The sequence below is a fragment of the Typopeltis vanoorti genome, chromosome 1 (assembly GCF_054136105.1).
Source record: "Typopeltis vanoorti isolate ZY-2024b chromosome 1, IOZ_Tvanoo_1.0, whole genome shotgun sequence".
In the NCBI taxonomy this organism is placed as follows: Eukaryota; Metazoa; Arthropoda; class Arachnida; order Uropygi; family Thelyphonidae; genus Typopeltis; species Typopeltis vanoorti.
The window spans coordinates 122027503-122049928 of NC_143549.1; the positions used below are offsets into that span (position 1 = coordinate 122027503).

General features: G+C 34.9%; 1 protein-coding gene across 2 annotated transcripts in view; it reads right to left on the bottom strand.

The window, feature by feature from the left end:
- Positions 1-3995: 3995 nt before the first annotated feature.
- Positions 3996-22426, bottom strand: part of LOC150110369 (poly(A) RNA polymerase, mitochondrial-like) — a 120097-nt gene continuing 101666 nt past the window's right edge. For both annotated transcript variants that reach the window (XM_090393313.1, XM_090393304.1), the window contains exons 7-8: positions 21807-21899; positions 3996-4570 (exon numbers count right to left, since the gene is read on the bottom strand). In XM_090393313.1, the coding sequence (XP_090249439.1) occupies positions 4110-4570; positions 21807-21899 (554 nt within the window). In that variant the 3' untranslated portion in view covers positions 3996-4109. The remainder of the gene's footprint in view (positions 4571-21806; positions 21900-22426) is intronic.

The window sequence follows — 22426 nt, forward strand, 5'->3', positions numbered from 1 at the left end:
TGTACATAGAATAGGGACTCGCCGGACAGTGTCAGGGATTTTGGTAACAGGCTTATAAGAGTCCAAGATGTATTAAAACTTCCTTGAAGTGACACAATTCTGTAGTAAGATGCATTGGATGATGCTCAATTCTTGTTGTAGAGCTTGGGAATAACACGTGCTCTGTTGAGCAAAGATTTGAAGATGCCTAGTTTTTGGGATGGATGAATGATGTTCTGAATCTTGCTGTATGTAGCAGCCTGTGAAGGTAGCTTTGATGAAGAGAAGTAATAAGGGGTACAGGAAAGGAAAAGGATGTACAATGTCCAGGAATTGTACATCCTTTTCTTTTTTTATAGTTAAGTTGATGCATGGGTGTAGGCTGTTGATTTTAGTAAAGGTAAGTAGAGATTCTTCTGAGTCTGGCCAGATGGCCAACACATCATCTACTTATTGAACCCAAAGGAAAGTGGGGTTGTATTGAAGCAAACAGGGATTCTTCAAGATGTAAGTAAACATTAGCCAGTGCAGGTGATAAGGAGCTTCCCATGAAAGCAATTTCAATTTGTTTGTAGAATTGCAATGAAATAGCCCGAGTACATGACAAAGTCAAACAGTTCAACTGTCTGGAGGAAACTCATCTAATGACAGTTGGAGTGTCAGCTAGAGGTACGCTAGTAAATAAGCACTGGATATCAAAAGTAATCGTGAGGTCTGTAGGCTGAAGGATTAAGTGTTTGGTTTTTTTTATCAAAAAATCTGATGACTTCTTCACAAAGGTTTGTGTATGGAAGCTTAAAAGACAAGCTGGAAATTTGGCTAAGCATAGGTTGGGGGAGAGTCTATGTGGTCCTCTGAGTCTGATGATCAGCCTGTGTTTTCAATCTACTACAAGGTGAAGGCCTTTCCCATTGCAGGAGGGTTGGGTCTACTCCCATGGTGACCCAAGCCATCTTGGAAGAGTGTATACAGGTATCCCTTGCTTAACGCAGTGAAATGAATTGTGACATTCCCTTTATATACGCGGCAAATTTTAATTAACGTGCCTTTAAATTTACCAAGCAAAAACATGCAAACCTCAAGGAGTGTTTCCTGACCGAGAGAAAAGTCATGAGCATGATGACGTCATTCCTCCCATTAAGAATGGGTGTATTACAAGCTCCAATTGTTTTGCTCATGTGGTTAGCCTAGTGGCTTGGCACTTCACAACCATATACCTGGGGAAGGAGTGTCATAGGTTTGATTCACGTCGCCGACATGAGGAGCTAAAGGATCTTCCTCAGCCATAGCCAAGTTAACAAGTTAAGTTACTGGAGATTTTAAAATTGAAGCTGCTGCTTGTCTATCAAACTCAGAACCTAAGGGCTTTAAAAGGATGTAATAGGAACTTCTTACCTGTAATTTGGTTGGTGAATCGGAAGGCTTGCATTACCCAAAGCCTATTTGAACATTGGTTTAATTCTTATTTTTGTCTGGAAGTTGAAGCTTATTGCAAGAGAAATAACTTCATTAGTTAGTGTTTATATTCCCAGTTGTCTCTAATTGCACTATTTGTTGAGAAATATATTGAAGTCTGCAAATGTCTGTGAACCTTATTCAGTGACATGATAAAATTAATTGTTTTTAATGTTTCTGCAGTATAGTTGCTGTTGTGGAGGGCGTATTTTACTGCAGGGAGAGAGTTAACAGTCCAACGTGAAAGTCGGGGCAATAGTGACTCACAATTTGAGTAGGAGAATTCATGCAAAATATAATTTAATATATATATATAGACTATAAAACTTTATGAAATTCACATCGTATGATACTTTATGGGTAGTTTCCTTAAGTATCTAATAAGTGGGTTCTAAAATGTTAAGTTTTAGTATGACTATAATTTTTTTTTAATAAAATATAATAAGCACATATTTAACTGTCAATGGGAAATGGCATCTATTTTATTTGGCGAACTAAATGCTGCGTTTTTGTAAAATATCTTGTTGCTGTAATCACGGCTAACGAGCACCCTTATTAAGCAGCGCCGTGAGGCAGGCTGCCTCTATGCTACACCCTGTCGACAGTACCGGTAGTAATCACGTGTAAATTAGGCCTAACTCAACGCATATACGAAACTCCAATCAATGAAAAATCAACCACATTACCGACTATACTCACCACATTAATGACTTCATTTATCCTAGGTATGTCTTATCACACATATACCATCAACATAATTGAACTTCGGCACCAACTAATAATGTAAAGAAGAGAACTGATAATTATCCGACATTAACTAATAAGCCACCTGCGTGAAATTTTAGATAAGTTTAATTATAGATAATAACATCTTATATGACTATAATACAATTTTTTTTTCCAAAAAGTTTCATATTTATTAATATATCAAATTTTTTATATTAAAATATTAAATTACTAAATAAAAATTTCCAATTTTGTTTCTTAAATAAAAATATTCTATTTATAAGAGAATCAAATTTTCTCAATGAAATTGGATCTAAATGTTTCTGTCCCAGGGATTATCAAAATAAAAATAATTATTTGAAACTTATATAATTAGAATAAAATATAATTATCTTTATAAATATGTACATATAAATTTAATATTTTTTAAATATATGATATATCCAAATTAATTTTTTTAAAATTTTTTCTGCCTCCAGTATAACTGTAACAAACTTTGCAAGTTTTCCGCCCTTTTACTTTTCTGCCTGCGGCATTCGCTCATTCTGCCCCTACCTCGAGCCAGGCCTGTAAACCATAAAAACTGACAATTCGAGGAAATTGCGTTTACAGTTTATGGCGACAACGGTCCCTTCCATTGGTCGCTTTTCCTATTTGGACATTGTGCGGTGTGGTATCGGTACAGTATGTGGATATCACTTCAATAATTATTAAAAAATAACATATTGCCTTTTTTGAATGGGTGATATTTGGTTAATACATAAAATATATAAGGTAAATTAATTTTCTTTATTAATTATACAAAGGTAATTAAATTTTGTTTCTTTCCTTAAGCCACATCAGAAAAGTGCAATGCTGAAGAGGTCACTAATTTATAGTATTTTTGCTACTATGCTTAGATGCTGTTATCTGAATTCAGAGGATATAAGGAGACAAACAAAAAGATCTGGTGGAGTGTAACCAAGATGAAACCTTGATTATACTCTGTGAGATAACCAAGATATCTTAGGTACACTCAGCCAGAATGTAACCAATATATCTGGCCTATAAAATTGTGCACAAATCTGAATAGACAGAATGCAAGAAATATGATAGTAACATAGTTGCTGAGGAATCTTATACTATAGATCCTTGTGAGATTTTACAGCCGCTCATAGCAGGAGGGAGGGGGGGGGGGGACTTTGGTCATCCCTGGAAACCAAGTGTGGTTAGGAGCTGGCAATAATAATAAATCAGAATTAAATTCATCATATATGGTTTTCTAAAAATCTGGAAAATTAATAATAAAAATTTGTCTTCAAAAGTAACTTCTTTAGCAACACAACTGTTCTGACACAAACTCTCAGGTCAGGCAAACCAAACCTCCCTTTCTTTCTGTCCCCAAATTCTTCCTTCATAAACACTGTGCTAATTCAGATTTCTCTTTTGTAGATCTTCTCTTATCTAGTCTATCCACATTTTTCATGGTCTTCCTTTTGGTCTCTTCCCCTCAAATTTCATTTTATACATTCTTCTTGGTATTCTTTCTAAGTTCATTCTCATTAGATGTCTAAATCACTTCAAGCGCAAATAACCCAAGAACTTTAATGAGGAGATCGGTAGATAGTGTTCACAAATATTTGTCGACTACTAGAATGAAACAATATTTTATACCAGCACAACAGTCCTAATTTGCAAGTGCATATATATTTCCATTCTTCTAAAATCACTTATTCTGCCAAACACTTTACTCTTACTAAATCAAAATGGTGAATACAATAATCTGATTCTCATGTAAATGCAGTTTGCCAGAATTTAAAACTTCCAATGAACCAAAAACTAAAGAAACAAGGTCATAACATGTTATAAAATAATTTATTCATCATTATCCTAAATTTATACAATAAACAAATTTTAAATTATCTTTTTTTTTTTTTGAAATTGTCAAAATCAGATTTAACTAGTTTTTTTCATTTACGCTTCTTGTGTTTTGTAGACTTGATGGGATTAATCTTTTCAATTGGTGCATAATGCTGATTTCCATCTGAAGTTACTCTCAAGGATATAAGTTTATCATCGGCAGAAATTTCATACCTGCGATCTGTATTAAAAAGATTTTCAATCTGGAATCCTTTTGTCCTAGAAAGGCTTGAAGGACGCTCAAAAAGTTTCAGGATGCCCCAGTTCTTTTCACTTTTATTTTTATTGCTTTTTTCCAAATCAGTGAGAGTAATATGCATCATAGTACGCAAATGATCTACATGGTCTTGACTCACATTTTTAGATACAACAAGATGTCTTTCAAGAGGATTTTGAAAATAGAGTGGATGATATGCTGGCTTTAGAAAGGTCTTTCCATTTACAATAGTTAAAGCCTTATCCTCAAAGTCGAAGTTCAAGTAAAACAGAAAAAACTCGAGAAGTAATGTATCTGAAATATAAAAGCATAGTAAACTTTACTATGATAAAATTTTATGGCCAGTTATTATATATTATAAATTATGCATCTTTAAAAAAAAAAATCAAATGACTGCTCCATTCTATGTAAGTTATGATGTTAACTTGAAGTAATTATTAACACTAGTTCAGGAAGAATCAGCATCAAAACTAGATATTAAAGTTTGAGAAAGGACATTAAACGCTTCTGTACAAATTGTGAAAATTGCTATGAGTAGTACAAAATGAAACATTGGTATTAGTGCAGAATAAATCATTCCCCTGGAAATTTCAATTTCTTAATCATTTCTTGTACAGAAAGACCTGAGGATTTTCTATAATTAAACAATCACATGTGTATCATGTGATTGTGTAAAATAAATATAATTTTTAACTGTGGGACATATGTCATTGTTTAATTGAATATTCTTTACCTATGGACTGAAAAAACTACAAAAACATTTTGGCCCTCAGCATTTTTGCAAAGATACTGAACTTTGAAAAGTGTATTCTTTTATGTTAATTGACCATGGAATCTCATGGACAGCAGCATCATGCAGTGCAGAAGTTGATGTGTTTTTTGGCTATAAGTAAAATGTGAAACATTTTAGAGCAAAGAGTGGACATACATTTAGAGGAAAATGCAACTAGAAAGCATGCATGGAGAATTACAATAATATACTATTAGAAAGCTTGAAATTTGTTTCTATATTTTCATACAAGGGAATGTACACGGATAAGCATTAAAAAAAATGAAAGTACAAAATACATGGAAATTAATTTTAAGCTTTAAATAAATGCATGAGGATTATATTTCTAGTTACATTTTATTTATTTTTTCTAAATGCCTGTTCATATCCCCTTGCATGGAAATATGGAAACAAATTCCAAGCTTTCTAACAGCATATGTTAGTAATTCTGCATGCTTAATAGCTGCATTTTCCTCTAAATGCTTATCAATATTTCCTTGTAAAAAGATACAGTTAATTGTATGCTTTTTATTTTAAAACAGCATACCAACCACCAGTGCCGACACCCAGATGCAATTTTAAATTGAGTGCCCTTACTTTTTTTTTTTTTTTTGAAAAATGCAGTTAAAATTTAAAGGTTGAAAATTAAAACACATACATTTTTATGCAAAACTATATACTTAGAAAAATACATATATTAACCACACAGCAAAAACTGCAGTACATACAGAAATGCACAAAGACTTAGAATTACAGATACGTAAGTTGACAATTACTGGCTATGAGCTTTGATAACTAGAGATGTAACTAACTAAAAAAAAAAATTGCACAATGACAAGAATCATTTAATTTTTAATGGAAAAGAAATTTATGAAAAAATTAAATGATTTAAAAGTTTATTTTTCTTGATTTTATGGAAGCAAATTCAATCAAATTTTCAATGGTTTCTAGTTTCTCGCAGATATCACCTTCTGTTGCGATCATTGACAGTTCAACCAGTCGTTCCTGTGAAATACTAGATCTTAGATTACTATTATTATTATTACTATTATTACGGGCAACTCCAGGGAGTCATTGGACCCATCGAGGGAGGCCCCAAATCATATTCATCACAACTATTTGACATTCATACAGTATCTATCATACCTCGCCTTAAACTCATTCACTATCACAGCATCCACCACAGACTCAGGGAGCGCATTCCACTCATTCACTACTCTAAAAGTAAAGAACCCAGCTCTAACACCTTTACTAACTACACTTTTGCCCAGTTTCCATGGATGTCCCCTAGTCCTCCCAAAACCAGCCCTGTTCTCAAAAATATCTTCTGAATTAATTTTATAGAAACCCTTCAGTAATTTGAATGTCTCAATCATATCTCCCCTCCTCCGCCTATCAACCAATTTTTGCAACCCACAAATCCTCAACCTGTTCTCATACGGTTCATTCCACAGACTTGCTATCATCTTGGTCACTCACCTCTGGATCCTCTCCACCTCCTCCCCATCAAGAAGAAACCTAGGTGACCAAATCTGAGCACAGTAGTCTAGATGGGGTCTTATCAAGGCTCGATACAGAGGAACAATAACCTGCTTGTCTCTGCTTGTCATCGTATTCTTCAGCAACCAAGTGATTTGATGAGCTGTTTTGGTCACTTTTGCAATGTGTCCCCTAAATTTCAATTCCTTATCTACCAACACTCCTAAATCTCGTGCCTCATCAATTTCCTGGAGCACGGTTCCACCAATGCAGTAAACTGCCGCCAATCTTTTCACCCCAAAATGCATAACCTTATATTTTGCCACATTAAACTGACATCCATTCTCCTTAGCCCAGACCTCCAATCTATCCAAATCATCCTGCAAAATTTTGACGTCATCTACATTCACTATTGCCCTACCCAATTTCGCATCATCCGCAAACAAATGAACTGTTCCTCTCAGATCATTTCCTATATCATTTATGAACAAATTAAACAGCAGTGGTCCAAGAACAGATCCTTGTGGCACACCACTAGTCACAGGCCGTCTTGTGGACTCTACTCCCGAGTAAACCACTCTCTGATATCTCTCCGTCAACCACCCTCCTATCCATCTCACCAACCCTATGTCCATTCCCATATGCTGCAATTTACTGATTAGAATTCCATGTGGAATCCTGTCAAAGGCCTTGGCAAGGTCCAGTAGAATCACCGTAAACCCATTACCCTTATCCAGTTCAGCCGTCACTGTGTTATAATACGTGAGCAAGTTACTGAGGCATGACCTACCCTTCACAAAACCATGCTGTCCCCGATACAGTATCCCATTTTCTTCTATCCAATCTTGTATTTTCCTCTTGACTATTTTCTCTAAGACCTTGACAATGATTCCTGATAGGCTAATCGGTCGGTAATTTACTACAGCAGTCTTGGAACCACCTTTATGCAGTGGAACTATTTTCCCCTCTTTCCACCCGCTCGGGACTAACCCAGACCCGAGACTCAAATTAAACAAAATGGTCAAGGGTACTGACAATTCTTTAGCTGCTTCTCGTACAACACGAGCTGGTATACCATCCAATCCCACAGATGTATTGACATTGAGGTTATGCAATAGACTACTCACCTCCACTTCATTAACCACAATTCCCGTATAATCTACTGGTTTATTCGTTTCTGCAATGTCACCACCTGGATGATATACTTTTGCAAAGTGGTCACTCAGTAACTCAACTATCTCAACTGATTCAGTTACCTCCCTACCATCGGCATTCTTTAAAATCAATCTGCCATGTACATTTTTCCTTTTACTTGCTACATATCTAAAAAACTGTTTAGGATTCTCTTTAGCCTGCATGGCCAATGTTCTTTCGTAATCCTTTTTTGCTTTTCTTACCACACTCGTCACCCTTCTGGCCTGTGCTTTATACCGTTCATGTGCCTGCCGGTCACCCTTCTCCTTAAATTCCCTCCATAGTTGTTTCTTTTTTTGCAACTCAAGCTTAATGGTGTTATTCATCCATTTAACCCCTACTTGATTTAATATTCGGACTCTAGGTATACAGTCAGCCATTGCTTCATGCAAGCACTTCTTAACTACCTCCCATGCACTATCAACTTCTAGTCCTTGCAGTTGTACATGCCATGGCACTGAACCAATCAAACTCCTAAGCTTGTCATACTTTCCAGCCCGATAATTCCACATGTACCCTGTCTTAATTGAAAATTCTACACCTTTAGCCACCTCCCAAGTTAAGACCCTATGATCACTCTCACCGATTGGTGGCAATGTGGTCATATTTGTTACAGCCAAATCCTCAGATGTAATTACTAGGTCAAGCACTCTCTGACCCCTAGTATTTTCCATTACATGCTGTCGCAGATAGTTATCCCTTAATAACCGCATAAAATCCAGTTCCTTCCTCCCGTGTGTCCTCTCCTCACTCCAATCAATGCGACCATAGTTGAAATCTCCCATAATAATCACCCTCCTTCCACCCATTTCTTCTATTTGCTTGTGCACACTGTCACCACCATCTTTTCCATCACCTGGTCTATAGCAGCACCCAATTGTATATTTAGTTCTGCTAGCCACAATCTCACACCAAATGGCCTCAAATGTGCTCTTTTCTCTATCCTGCAATTCAACTTCTATTCTCCTTGGCTGGAGCTCATCAGCTATCATCAACAATACTCCTCCCCCCATTTTATTCTCTCTGTCATTCCTGAACACACTATACCCATCACATTCAATCCCACTAGTTATATCATCTACAGTCAGCCATGTTTCACTAATACCTATAACCTGTGGTCTGGAAGTGCCAACCATGGCCAAAAACTCTTCCTTCTTGTTCCTAATACTCCTAGTATTAGTGTACATGAATTTAAGACCCCCATTAGCCCCAACCCTACCTTGATGCCTTATATTAACTATCCCACTCAGATTTGTTGTCCTTATTTGCTCTGGCATATTATATTCATTCTTACATTCAACTGCCTCCATAAGGACTGTATCTCTACTCCCCCCCTTAACAAATCTAGTTTCCCTGAATTTGTTTTAATTAGTTTCAGTCATGAAAATAATTGTTCACCACTTGCTACTGAAACTGGAAGTGTCAAAAATATTCGAAGAGAAAAAACTGTTAAATTAATAAAGACGCTTTCTAAATCATTTGCGTGTGTGTGTATATATATATATATATATATATATATATATATATTGCAATATTTTCAGTGGGTCTAAGCTGTCACTATTCTGTATGATGTCCTTTAGAATTTGTATTTCTTTATTTATATAATTCGGTGGCAGAAATATCTTTCTTTCACCACCAGTCAGCAACTTGTAAATCATCACAGTGTTTTCTTAAACTGTTCTTATTCATATTAGAAATTTCCTTGAAACTGGATAAAAAATAAAATATGAAAGTGACTTGACAAGAGATCAAACCTTTCAGCCAAAGAATTAATAAGTGTCCACAATTTGGAGAAAAAAATTTAACTTTAAAGTTATATTGAGGATCAACTGGCACTTCATCCAAACATTCCTAACAGAACAATCTTTTCTTATGTCTGCGTAACGTACTGCTTTTGAACTCAGGAGACATTTCTAAATCTAATGCTAACTCTTTTGCTGATTCAAGTTTAAATTTTCATCCAATCTAAATTCTTTAGTAAAGTCGATTACATTATTTAACGCATTTATAGATTCACTTAAATTTGTGTTTGGATTCTGAAGCATTTTACTCTCATTACATTGATTCAGAACAATTCTAAAATCTAAATATTATTCCATAACTTTAGACTGCACACTTGATGCAAGTAAAACAGAACAAATGACCATTATTATTCGCTTTGTTTCCTGTGACAATGGAATTGTCAAGATCAGGGAAAACGTTTTAGGTTTTGCAGATATATCAAATTCCACAGGATGTGGTGTGCAACAATAATGGAACAACTGGAAAAATGGAACATTACCATTGAAGACATTTGAGGTCAAGGGTATGACAATTGGGCAAATATAGGCTCCAAAATTTGCTTTTGAACAAAAATCCTCTAGCTTTTTATGTGCCATGTGCTGCTCATACTCTAAATTTAATCATTAAAGATGCAGCCAAAGTGAATGCAGATGCAATTAGTTTCTTTGCAATTATTCAAGAAATATACAATTCATTTCATTCTCTTACAAATGTTGGGCAATCCTTTTAAAGTTTGAAAAAAAAATTAACATTGAAACAGCCATCAGAAACATGATGGGATAGTAAAATTAATGCAATCCGCCCTCTACAATATCAGTTACGAGAAATTTATGATGCACTTTTTGAAATTTTAAATAATGAAAATTTTAATAAAGAAACTCAGCATGAAGCACAAACATTATGTGCTAAAATAAAGGACTACAAATTTATTTGCTCTCTTATAACTTGGTATGATTTACTTAACAGAATAAACTCTGTGAGTAAAATGCTTCAAGACAAAAATATGAACATTACACTTGCTTTAGAATCTATTGAAAACTTAAAAATATTCTTACAAGAGTATCGATCAGATACAAATTTTAAAAAAGTTCTAAAAACGGCAAAATAACTGAGTGAAGAGGTGGATGGAGAACAAGAATTTAAAACTGGAACGGAAGTTCGACAACGAAAGAAGACACGACAATTTGACTACGAGCATCATGACGAAACGCCACAATCGCCAGAAGATAAATTTGGAGTGAATGTGTTTTATACACTTCTACACATTGCAATGTGTTCGTTAATAGAATGTTTCGAACAACTAAAAGATATGATAATTTCAATTTCTTGTATAGATTACTGAGTGAAGAGGTGGATGGAGAACAAGAATTTAAAACTGGAACGGAAGTTCGACAACGAAAGAAGACACGACAATTTGACTACGAGCATCATGACGAAACGCCACAATCGCCAGAAGATAAATTTGGAGTGAATGTGTTTTATACACTTCTACACATTGCAATGTGTTCGTTAATAGAATGTTTCGAACAACTAAAAGATATGATAATTTCAATTTCTTGTATAGATTACTACAAATTAATAATGAAGATTTATGAAAAATTTGCGACGATTTAGAGATTCTCTTGAAGGACTGCAACAATAAAAAAGTAAATGCAATAGAACTATATGACGAGCTTTTGTGCTTTTCGGGATATTTTTTGGATGGATAATTTAAATACTCAAAAGCCCTTTCGATATTCTTAATTTTATTGTGTCCAATAATTTATCTTTCCCTAACTTTTCAATTGCTTTAAGAATACTATTAACCTTAACTGTTAGTGTAGCGAGCGGTGAACGTTCCTTTTCCAAGTTGAAATTGATTAAAACCTACTTAAGAACAAGTATGTCACAAAAATGGCATGTTAGTTTGGTATTAATAGCTATTGAAAATGATATATGTGCAGAATTAGACATTAAGACCATTATTTCTAATTTTGTGAATATGAAATCAAAAACCTTAAAATTTTAATAAAAAAAATATCAAGTATATTTATGTAATTTAAGTTATTTTCTGTTATTCTGTAAAGATGTTATTTTTTGAATACTTATTAAATGTTCTAATTATTTCTGAATTCTTTTATTATTTTCTGATCTATCTTGAGTTTCTTTTAATTTCCTAAAAGATAGTTCCACTTATAAAAATTATTACAAGTTACCAAGAATTTAGTAACTTGTAAAATGCAGAATTTTTTAAACTTTAGTTCAAATAAATTTTAACTTTAATTAAAATTCATTTTAATTTTGTTAGCGATTCAGGTCGGTGAGAAGGCTATAATCCCTGTATCATTATATTCAATGATTAAAGTGAAGTGACTTTATCAAAATTTGCTTTAACTTTTGAGAATTTTTTGAATATACGGGTTTTTAACCATTATCCTGCCTAGTCAACACTCCCGGTTCGTTACATTTAGCAAACCAACGTGTGGCTGTTCTGTCAAAATTTATTTAAGAAATTTCAAATAATTTAAATTTTTATTATCGTAAAAGAACCACACACTTCCGGATCATTACAGGGGCACTTAGATAGAAATTGCATACCGGCGTCAAAGACCCTAGTGCCGGCTCTGTGTATAAGTATTTGTAGAAGAGTTTCTGCAAGTAGCAGAAACTGTACACCTATGTGAAAGGTGAAGTGAAGAGTATTAGTGAGTGGAGGGATCACTGATCAGTCAACTGTCCTTTTCTGAACAGAGTCCAGTATTTTAAGGAAGCTTTTGGGGACACCCTAGATTGGGCGCAAAATTCAATGTTTGGAATGATTCAGATTTCGATAAAGTCAGGAGTTGTTTGGAGTTAAAGTAATGTTTCGAGTGAAAAAGAAAACCTAAATGTTTCATTAGTGGTTTCAGGTTAGTGTTGCCCCAAGAAGATAGCTCTCATCATGCATGTGGATTTGGGTGTTGTTAAAAGGAAGAGAAGTGTTTCTGTTTCGTGTGATATAAGACAGAGTTGTGTTTTGCTTGCTGTGAAATTACCCAGAATCCACAGATGAATGCTTTGGAGATCTATATTAAGTTGGTTAGAGAGTTCTGGAAATTGTGGGTGATTTGTGCATTGCTCTGTTTATCAAATGAAAGGAAGAAATGCAATGTGCTGTCATCAGCAAAACTATGTGTTGGGTTGGTAGTCTGCTGAGTAAGTCATTTATATAAAAAAGGAATATGGTAGGTGAGAGAATAGAACCTTCTGGAACCTTGCATTGATTGTATACTTAGAAGATAAGTGAGTGTCCAGTCAGAAAGCTGGCAGTATACAAATGCAAAAGTTGGTGGTGGGGGGGGGGGTTAAATGATGGGAGTTTGCTTAATAGGTCTTTGTACCAGACCTAGTCAAAAGGCTTAGAGATATCAAGGGCAACTGTTGGGACTCGCCAAACTTTTCCATGATATTTGTCCATATATGGGCAAACAGATGTTAGTAGATCACCTTTTGACCAACAGTGACGGATCCTATATTGGTAGTCATTTATTAGCTGAGTTTTCAAGATTGCATAGTAGTTGGGTATTGATAGCTCTTTCCATTACTTTGGAAAGAACTGTAGTAAGAGAAACTAGACAGTAGTTTGAGGGTATTGATTTATCTCCCTTTTTAGCAATATGTTGAATATGAAGTAATTTCCATACTGTAGGGTAGATACCAGTGGAATAATAGAGTATAAAAAGATGACACAGAATGGGAATCAAATCTGGAGCACAGACCTTTAGGACAATTGGAGAAATGCCATCAGGGCTAGGAGTATCCGATTTGAGTAAAATTGTCCTGATCTCTTTTTTTTTTTTTTTTTTGCAAAAGGTTACACCGGGCATTGAATGTAGAGTGCATGGGATGGTAAGGGAACATTTACCAAAATCAGCAGTACAAGAATTGGAGAAGCAGCAAGAAGCCAAGAGACTGGCTTTTTCTGTGGGTGATGATGCAACAGTGGTGGAAGCAGTGTTGGACAAAAATTGAAACCAATGGCTTTGGTTAGAGACCAGAATGCATGGCTGCTATGTGGGTAGAATGCAAGTTTCCTGCTTTTAGCCCTTTCAAAGTTATTTTTTGGTGTCAGAATAGTTTTCTTGTAAACTATTCCATGATAGCAGGATGGACTTTTGGATGCAAGCCAGTCACAGCATGCTTGATTCTTCTTTTGTAGCTTTAGAATGCCTGTGAGAGAACAAAGGCTTAGAAAGGAGATGAGAACTTAGGGTGAAATAGGGAATAAATATTTCCATGCCAGTAAGAATTATTTCAGTGATACATTCAGCACATAGATTTTGGTCAGGTGGCTGGAAGCAATAATCAATCCAGGGAAATGTGGCATCGTAGTTGCATAGATCATTCCACTTGGCTTTCTTGTAATGCCATACGATGTGTGAATGTGTATTGTTTCACAGGAGAAAAAATCAGCATGAGTTTGTGGCCTGAGCTACCTAGGGGACAGACTATATTAATTGTGTGCTTGGATGAGTCACTACTGAAGAAGAGGTCCAAGGCATTTGGTCTGAATAAATGGAGTAGGAGAGCCAGATAGTGTTGTAAACATTAAAGTCTTCAAGGAAAATGACCTTATTGTTAAGAAAGCTGATTGAAGAATCAGCTTTCTTAGGAAGACTTTTAAGGAAAGGAAATCAAAAAGTTCAGAATGGTTGGTGGCATTAGGGGAGTAGTAGAGACTCATGCTGATGGAGTGGAGTACAGAGATTTTCAGCCAGAGAAGGTCAAAATCAGGAGATTCTAGGTCGGACACTCTTTGGCATGCTATGTTAGAGCAAACATATGCACAAACCACACCTTTGGGGTGCAAGGAGTCAAAGGGTCTATAACTGAGAAAGTTGGATGAGTAGTGCTTGGAGGAGTAGAAATTTGGGTTTCTATGAGGAAAAGTAAGTGGCACACCTACTTTTAGTTGGCTGCATTAGTCATGCATGTTTCCTATGCGGTGATAGAGTTCGAGTTTTTAAGCTAGCTGGTAGGACACTGAATTTTCTCATTAGCGCTCCTTTTTTTATAGTTAATTGTCCATATATCATCTCCACTGTTTTTTTACCTTATAATTTTGTACTTTGTCCCTGCTGCACGTAGGTGAGATCTGGCTGGGCTCATAATATACATGGCATGGCAGTTGTGCCTTCTGACATGTTGTTCACATCAGTTATGAACACCGATCTGCTTGCTGGTATATCATAAGTCACTTTGACTAGGCACGGGTGATTCGTAGCATCACTCTGCACATTCATTAGCCAAAAGCGGGGCCACCTGACAATTTTCCTGGGGTCAAATTTGCAACACTCGGCGACCTTGCAGATGTCACCATTTAGCAATGCATCTGATTTGGAATGAAAGTTCACTACAATGAGAATGCAAACTTCATTGGCATTTACACCAGTGGGCAAGTTATTAACATTGAGTCGTTGACTATGAATCTCTTCTTCTTCTTTTTTTTTTCCTAGTGCATCGATTTTATGTGAGAAAGTGTTATCAAGCATAATAAACCACTGTTCTAGGTTGTTCATGTGCTTTGCGAGATTTAGAAACTGTTGCATGGAAGGGAAGAACAGGGGACAAAAAAAATGGTTGGCTGAGGTTGATCAGGAGTTTTATCACTGATTCGTCGATCTTTGCAAAATTAGATTGTATCGATTTGTTGGTAAAAACCGCATGGAAGGTTTTTTTTTCCCTGTCCATACTATCAAGCTTGGAGCTCCGGCTTGTGCTTGTCAGAGTTAGCAGGATTTATAGGACTCTGTTACTGCCATCTTTGCTTTGTGCAATACATAGTGCATGAGCGCTTGCTGAAAGTAAATAAAATCTTTTTGTTGGAAGGTACGCAGTACTTAAAGTCGTTTTTAGATCTTCGGTTCATCTACTGCTGCACTGAGTTGGGACATAAAATTGGGTAATTCACTTTAAATAGCGGTAAAATTGGAGAGCACAAAATCTAACAAACATACTCCAGTGTCCCACAGTGCTGTGTGGCACTCGGGAGTATTTATAACTGTAAATTAATTTAATTAAGGTTATAAATTTATAACCTTATAAATTAATATGAACCCACATATATTTACATAAAATTGTTTCATTTTCCAAAGTTATATTTATATATTTTTATATATCAGTATTTAATATAGTTGATTCTGACTACTGAGAACATCCTCACAAATTTTCACATGGATTATTATATATATTATATATATATATATAATAATCCATGTGAAAATTTAAACATCAATACTATCAACGACAACTATCATAAAACATTAGAAAAATACAGCTTCAAAAAGAATTCATTAGGTAAGAAAATATTTTTACTAAAGAGAATTTCCAGCCAATATATTCTGACTGTTTTCAGTGCAATGATACTAATCAACTGATCAGTGTCATTACATTATTATTATTCAGGCAACTTTATAGATTCCTAAGAATCATCACAGGAGATCCAACACTAACTCACAGAGAAATTGTCAAATTTTCTTAGACTTCTTTTTCTTCCTATCATGAATATTATACTATGTGGCCTGTTTTGGTCTCATGCCATTGTTTTCTTGGCCTTCAATTCTTCTTTCCCCATTTATTTTATATCCACATGGTATTTTTGGCAGTCTGCTGTTGTCCATTCAATTTAGATGTTCTAACCATTTTGGTTTATATTTACTTATATAGTTAACTGGTTTTATATTCAGGGATTGTAAAATTTCTTTTGTTTTATGGTTGGAATATGCTTGGAATATCCAGATATTTTTCTGAAAAATTTCATTTCTGCTGTTTGAATCCATGTTTCATTCTTCTTTTTTTTATAGTCAACATTTCACTTCACTTCCAAATAAAGATGGCTTAGATGGAACTTTATGTGGTTCTGATTCTGGTGTGTTTTTGTACCAGGAATAGCTTAAATATATTATTTATTATGCTGTTTATTTTCTTCTTCTTTCTCATCCATCAGATAACGAGTTGAGTCGCTATGTACAAATCTTTGCCATTGGGTTCTATCTTTGGCCATTTTTGTCATTTCTCTGAATCTTGAAAATTGTGACATTTCCTTCAGAGACTGTAGTCAATTTCTTTCTGGTCTACTTCTTGATTGTCTTCCTCCAATGATTTCATTCAAGACTATATTGGACAATCTTTGAAAGGACATTCTCTGGAGATGTTCAAGCCATCTTAATTGCTGTTTAAGAATTACAGCTATGATATCTTCTCTATAGTTTAATTCGTGTATTCTGACCAGTTAGTCTTATTTATTTTTCTTAAGCATTTCATTTAGAATGCTCTGAGTTTCTGTATTTCATTCTGATTGAGTGACCAAGTATAGGCATCCTACATTGCTGTAGTTATAATAATGGTTTTATAGAGTTTAGTTTAAGGCTTTTTGAAATGCTGTTATTTTTCATGTTTTCATTTATTCTTGTTAGACTATCTTCTTTAAGTATGTATTTTACTGTTTCTGTGTTGTCAAGGTTATGAATAATGAGACTGCCAAGATATGTAAATTGCTTTACTTGTTTAAGTATGTGATTTTCAAAGTTTATTGAAATTTTTTCCTGATCTCTTACTATTTTCATTGTTTTAGTTTTGCTAAGATTGATTTTCATTCCAATTGTTCTTTAAATTCTGCAATAATAATAATATATTCTGCATATTTGTTATGGTTGATATTAATGCCATTTATTTGTAGACCTGGTTCTTCAGCTATGGATTTGCATATTTCTTCAAGATAGAAAATAAATATGGTGAGAGTAGGCAACCCTTCATGACTCCTGTTTTTCTAATATTTTAATGTGTATATCTTTTTCATCTTCATATGAAAAGTCACATCCCAGGTATTTGATTTTTTTTTTTTTTTTTTTTTTTTTTTTTTTTTTTTTTTTTTAATGTTGGGCCCATACACAGGAGGTTGATTGGTCAACCTATAGTACATCAGTACTGTGCATGGGTGGTGAGTTGGAAAAGGAGGAATTTGTTTACATTTGATTTGAATGACTTTAAATTGTATTCGTTGGGAAACACAGCAAGTGGAAGACTGTTCCACAGTGCAGCAGTTGCAGGAATGAAGGAAGAGGAAAAGAAATTTGTTCTGTTTGTTTCTAGGTGTACTGTGAAGGGATGTTGTGCAGCAGCTGCATATGTTCCAATGAGCTTAGTACTGAGCGGGGGAATTATAGAAATGATTTACTTGTTCTAATATTTTATTATCTAACACCATTTTACTTCTTGTTTTTTTTCCTTTGAAAGCCATTATTTTTGTCTTTACTTTAGGATATTATATTGTTCTGAAATTTCGTTTAATGATTTTACAGATCTTTGTAAATCATCTTCTGACGTAGCTAATACAATCTGATCATTTGCCAATAATAGTGTATCTATCTTTATTTGCAGATTTATTTGTATACCAAATGGATTATGCTGCTTCCAGATTGTTATAATTTTATTTCTATAATATGTATATATATATATATTAAAAAGGAGAGATAAGATGCATCCTTGCCATACTCATTTTGATGGGGGGGGGGGGGGGGGGAGCTGCAAAGTTCTGATAAACTACTATGATAAGTAACGATTGTTTATGTTATGAAGTGAACTTCACAATGCACACTTCTGAACATGACATATTTTATTATAATAATATATACATAAACACTCTATCTCCGTGCGGTTAGCCTAGTGGCTATGCACTTCGCAACCATATGCCTGGGGAAGGAGTGTCCTAGGTTCGATTCCCGTCGGTGACGAGAAGAGCTGAAGGATCTTCCTCAGCCATAGCCAAGTTAGCCAGTCTTGGGCGTGGACAGCAGGGTTTTTTCCTTAGTTTATTCTGGGGTTTTTCATCCCGCAAAGCAGGCAAACTGGCCTTAAGAACTTAACACTACAGGCCATAGAATATACCGGGGCATAGGGCTGACCACCTTATCCTGTAAACAGATTGAGGTCCGATGATCAATGGACCCTCGACACCGCAAGGTAAAAGGAGAGTATAAAGAAGATGAATGAATAAACACTCTATCTCTGCATTAATTTAACGAGGAAGCTCCTCAACACCACTTGATCTACCGTGAAACACATTTTTCACCACCTCATCCATCATTCCATCAAGGACCCAGAATTTTTCTTCTTCTTCAATAACATGGGTTACAACTTTTCCATGTGAACTCAGTAATTTTTTGAAATCCTGCCATGACCAGTCTTTCAACATCTGAAATTTTGAAAACTGTATTGTTAGCTGCAACATGCCCCTTAATTTGTAACCAGATGAGGTCTATGAGGGTTCAGTTCACAAAGGTATGGTGGAAAACAAATAACTGTGTGGCCTTTCTGTTCACCAATACTATCAATGAGATACTTTTAAAACTGACTTGACTTTTGCCACCAAGTTTAATAGTTCTGTTTTCACCATATCAGAAGTAAAACCAATTCCTTTTTCCTCTGGCCACTTCTTAATGTCTTTTTTGCGTGTAGCCTGAGAAGTTACATTTTCCAGTGACAGAATGGTAAGGCACATTGACCATTACAATAATGCTGTTACTTAATGTTTGGCAAAAACATGTTTATGAACCAATGTTCATAGTATTTTCTATCCATTTCCTTATGATAATCACCTTGTGATTTCTGCACTCGTAAAATTTCAAGGGCATCATCCTGGTGCAAATCTGTCTTCACTGCCAGCATGCATTATGATTATATGAAAACACTTTCCACTCGGTGCTTTCAGGCTTGTCGTTAAGCCCAACAAAAATGCTTGACAAGCACTTTTTACTGTTGTGGGCTGGAGAACTTTACTGCAGGTGTGACTAGCATTCACCCAGGTTTCATCTTATAATAAATTTTTCATCCCTCGTGACGATATTTCCTGATAGAATGCAAATATTGGTGATAGCATGAAATTATATCTTCCCCTTCAAGTAATACCATCGATTGCTTTCTTGTGGCGTAAAAACACCACCACCACCACGGTCCTTTAACTGGTAAGTTGTTGTTAATGAAATGTGAGAGAGACCTCCATCATTGTTTACAGCAGTCATTACCTTATATATCATAGGAATTTCGTTCTTTTGGAAGAAATCGCGCACTTTCTGACGAATTGCTGACAGCATAAAGTCATTGTATTTCACCGAGCATGTGCATAGTGCTACAGCACTTGCCCTCTTCTTCCCCAGCGTATGTAGTTGTCCCATCGTGGTCAGTTCCTTCTTCATACCATATACTGCCATCTTGCTTACACCTATCAGTTCCGCTGTTTGCTTCATGATATTGCCCACTGTTTCATCAGGATTTCTCATCCATAAACCAGTGCAAACATTTAGTATGATGCGCTTTTCAGATCTTTGCCTTTAGGATGCATTACTAATTTAGGACTACTGTGAGTGGGAATACAAGAGCTAACACTCCCAGTCATCTCCGCCTTGTTTAGGATAAAGTCGGCAGTCATTGAAGACCACATGATAGATAATTGCATTTTGCAAAAATAAGTTCCCTGTAACAATTTAATGGTATGAAACATAATTCTAGTATCAGCAAATAAGGAAGTAGTAAAATAATTATATACAAAGTACCACACGATGTGATAATGAAAAAATTTAAGGAATTATTTTATGCAGCGTAAGCATATAGTATGAATGGTAAGAAAAGCTGGAAATGCAGCTTATTCCACTACTTCCAAGATAACCTGAAAAAGATTATAGAACAAAAATGACTGGCTTATGCAACAAGTGAGACTTTTTTCTCAGAGGATTGCAACAGCATTGTAACAAGTGTATAACACTTCATTGGGAATATGTAGAATAATGTATTAAGTTACATGGTTCTATTTCAATTCCTTCATGGTTATTATTATAACTTTTTAGCACACCCTCGTTTGCCTTTCCATTCTGATATTTGTTCTAATTTGATGGCTATTTCATTTCCTGTATGTGAGGAACATCAAAAGAGTAGTATGGCGCATTCACAATTTACTGCCAAAAACTGGAGAAATAGGTAGAAATCCTTCAATTAAAATTATTTCACATGATTAATTTTCTTCCACATTTTATTGTTTCAATTTTTATTTATAATTTAAATTTTATATATTAATATTTACAATATGATTTTTGTTTTATCAGTGTCACCAATTTTGACTGCTACTTGATTTACCATTTTGAGTTATGGGATCTCCCCCCCCCCCCCCCCGTGGATTTGAGCATATTCTCTGTAAGCATACCAAATATCAACATTCTGTGAAAAGCACTCTAGGAATTTTAGAGACAATACATGCATACATACATTTTTGGAGTACCATATTTGGTCCATCACTTTTAAAGTTTCAGCTGAAATTTTTTTCATGGTTTTTTTTGAGTGTCTTCTATAAGCACATTAAATTTCAACTTTCAGCAATAAGCTGAGGCTTGTGCATATTTATATATATATATCCAGGCATATATCTAAAATTACTCGGGTACTTCACCACATTGATTAAAGAAAAATGGTAAAAAATAAATAAATAAAGTAAGTAAAGCATGTATACTTATTACTGTGAATATTAGATTAGGATTCGAAAAGTTAGTATATTGTGATAAGCAACTGTCTGTGATAAGTAAAAATAGTGCTAAAGAAACAGAAATTAATGCAGCACATAGTGATGAATCCTAAGCTTTATGCTAAGACCTGTAACAATTAATTAACAATAGTAAATTTATCATTGTGTGACATCTAGAAGTCCAAGGAATCATTGTGGGAGGGCACTCCACTACACACACATACCTCTCTTTCTCCCTACTACTTAATTCCCCACCTACACACAAAACTACCATTAAGGCCATCTACCACTCATCATCATCACCACCACCATTATTTTTTGTCTGTAAATTGCATTCTCATAGCCAATTTGGTCATGAGAGTACATGAGGGATGAAAAGCCTGAGTTTTCAAGAGAAAAATCCCTTCTACCTCTGTATGAGATCAGCTAATGCACTTTCAATTGAAAAAGCTCATATCAAGACCTGGGTTCAATTCTTGCCTCTCATCAGAAACAAGAATTGAACCCAGGTCTTTTCTAATCAAAGGGCATAATATTCTTCCAATTGCACTAAGGAGGCATTAATTTCAAAATGGCTACAATGTAATCTTTCACAATATTTTGGCCTTTTTTCCTTATGTCTGAATGATACAATACTAATAAAACAAGATTAACTCTATGACATTGATAATAACTAAATTTCATAATCAGTTTATTTATAAATCGATAAAATTATAAAATTTAAAAATTATCAAATTAAATATTAATTTAACTTATTAATAAAAATAAATTACACCCACCTAAATTTTCTTGGTTAGTGCTTGAAGGAATTTTAGAAATATCTTGAACAAAACTGACATCAATACCATCAACAATTCTTTTGTTCGATGCACCTTAAAAAATTAAAACCGCAAAAAATTGCAAAAATTCACAGAAATTTTAATCTAAATTTTAATGTACTCTCAAATTGCACCTATATAATAACATTCGTCACTGTTATGATTACTGAAGCCACAGTGTGTATGTGTGTGTGTGTGTGTTTTCTACTGGCTGGCTTAGTATCTAAGTGGACAAAGTCACTACAAGCATTAGTGTGAGTGTGTATTATCCCTACTACTATGTTCACAGGGCATCTACAGATGTTGCATGGTCACTCTGATACTCGGTGATGTGCCACACCAGGCCTTGCCATGAAGTCCTCTTGGTTGCTTTTCTGGCAGCCTCAACACTCTGGAGATCAGTCACACCACTCATGCCATCCATCCATCTCATTGATGGTCTAGCCCTGCCTCTTTTTCCAGGAACTTTACCTTCTATTACTGTTCTGAGAAGTCCCCTTCCATCTTTTCTGTGTGTCCAAAATATTTTAACTTTCTTCTGTCAATATCTTTAAGGAGCCTTAAAGTTCTACTGATATTTT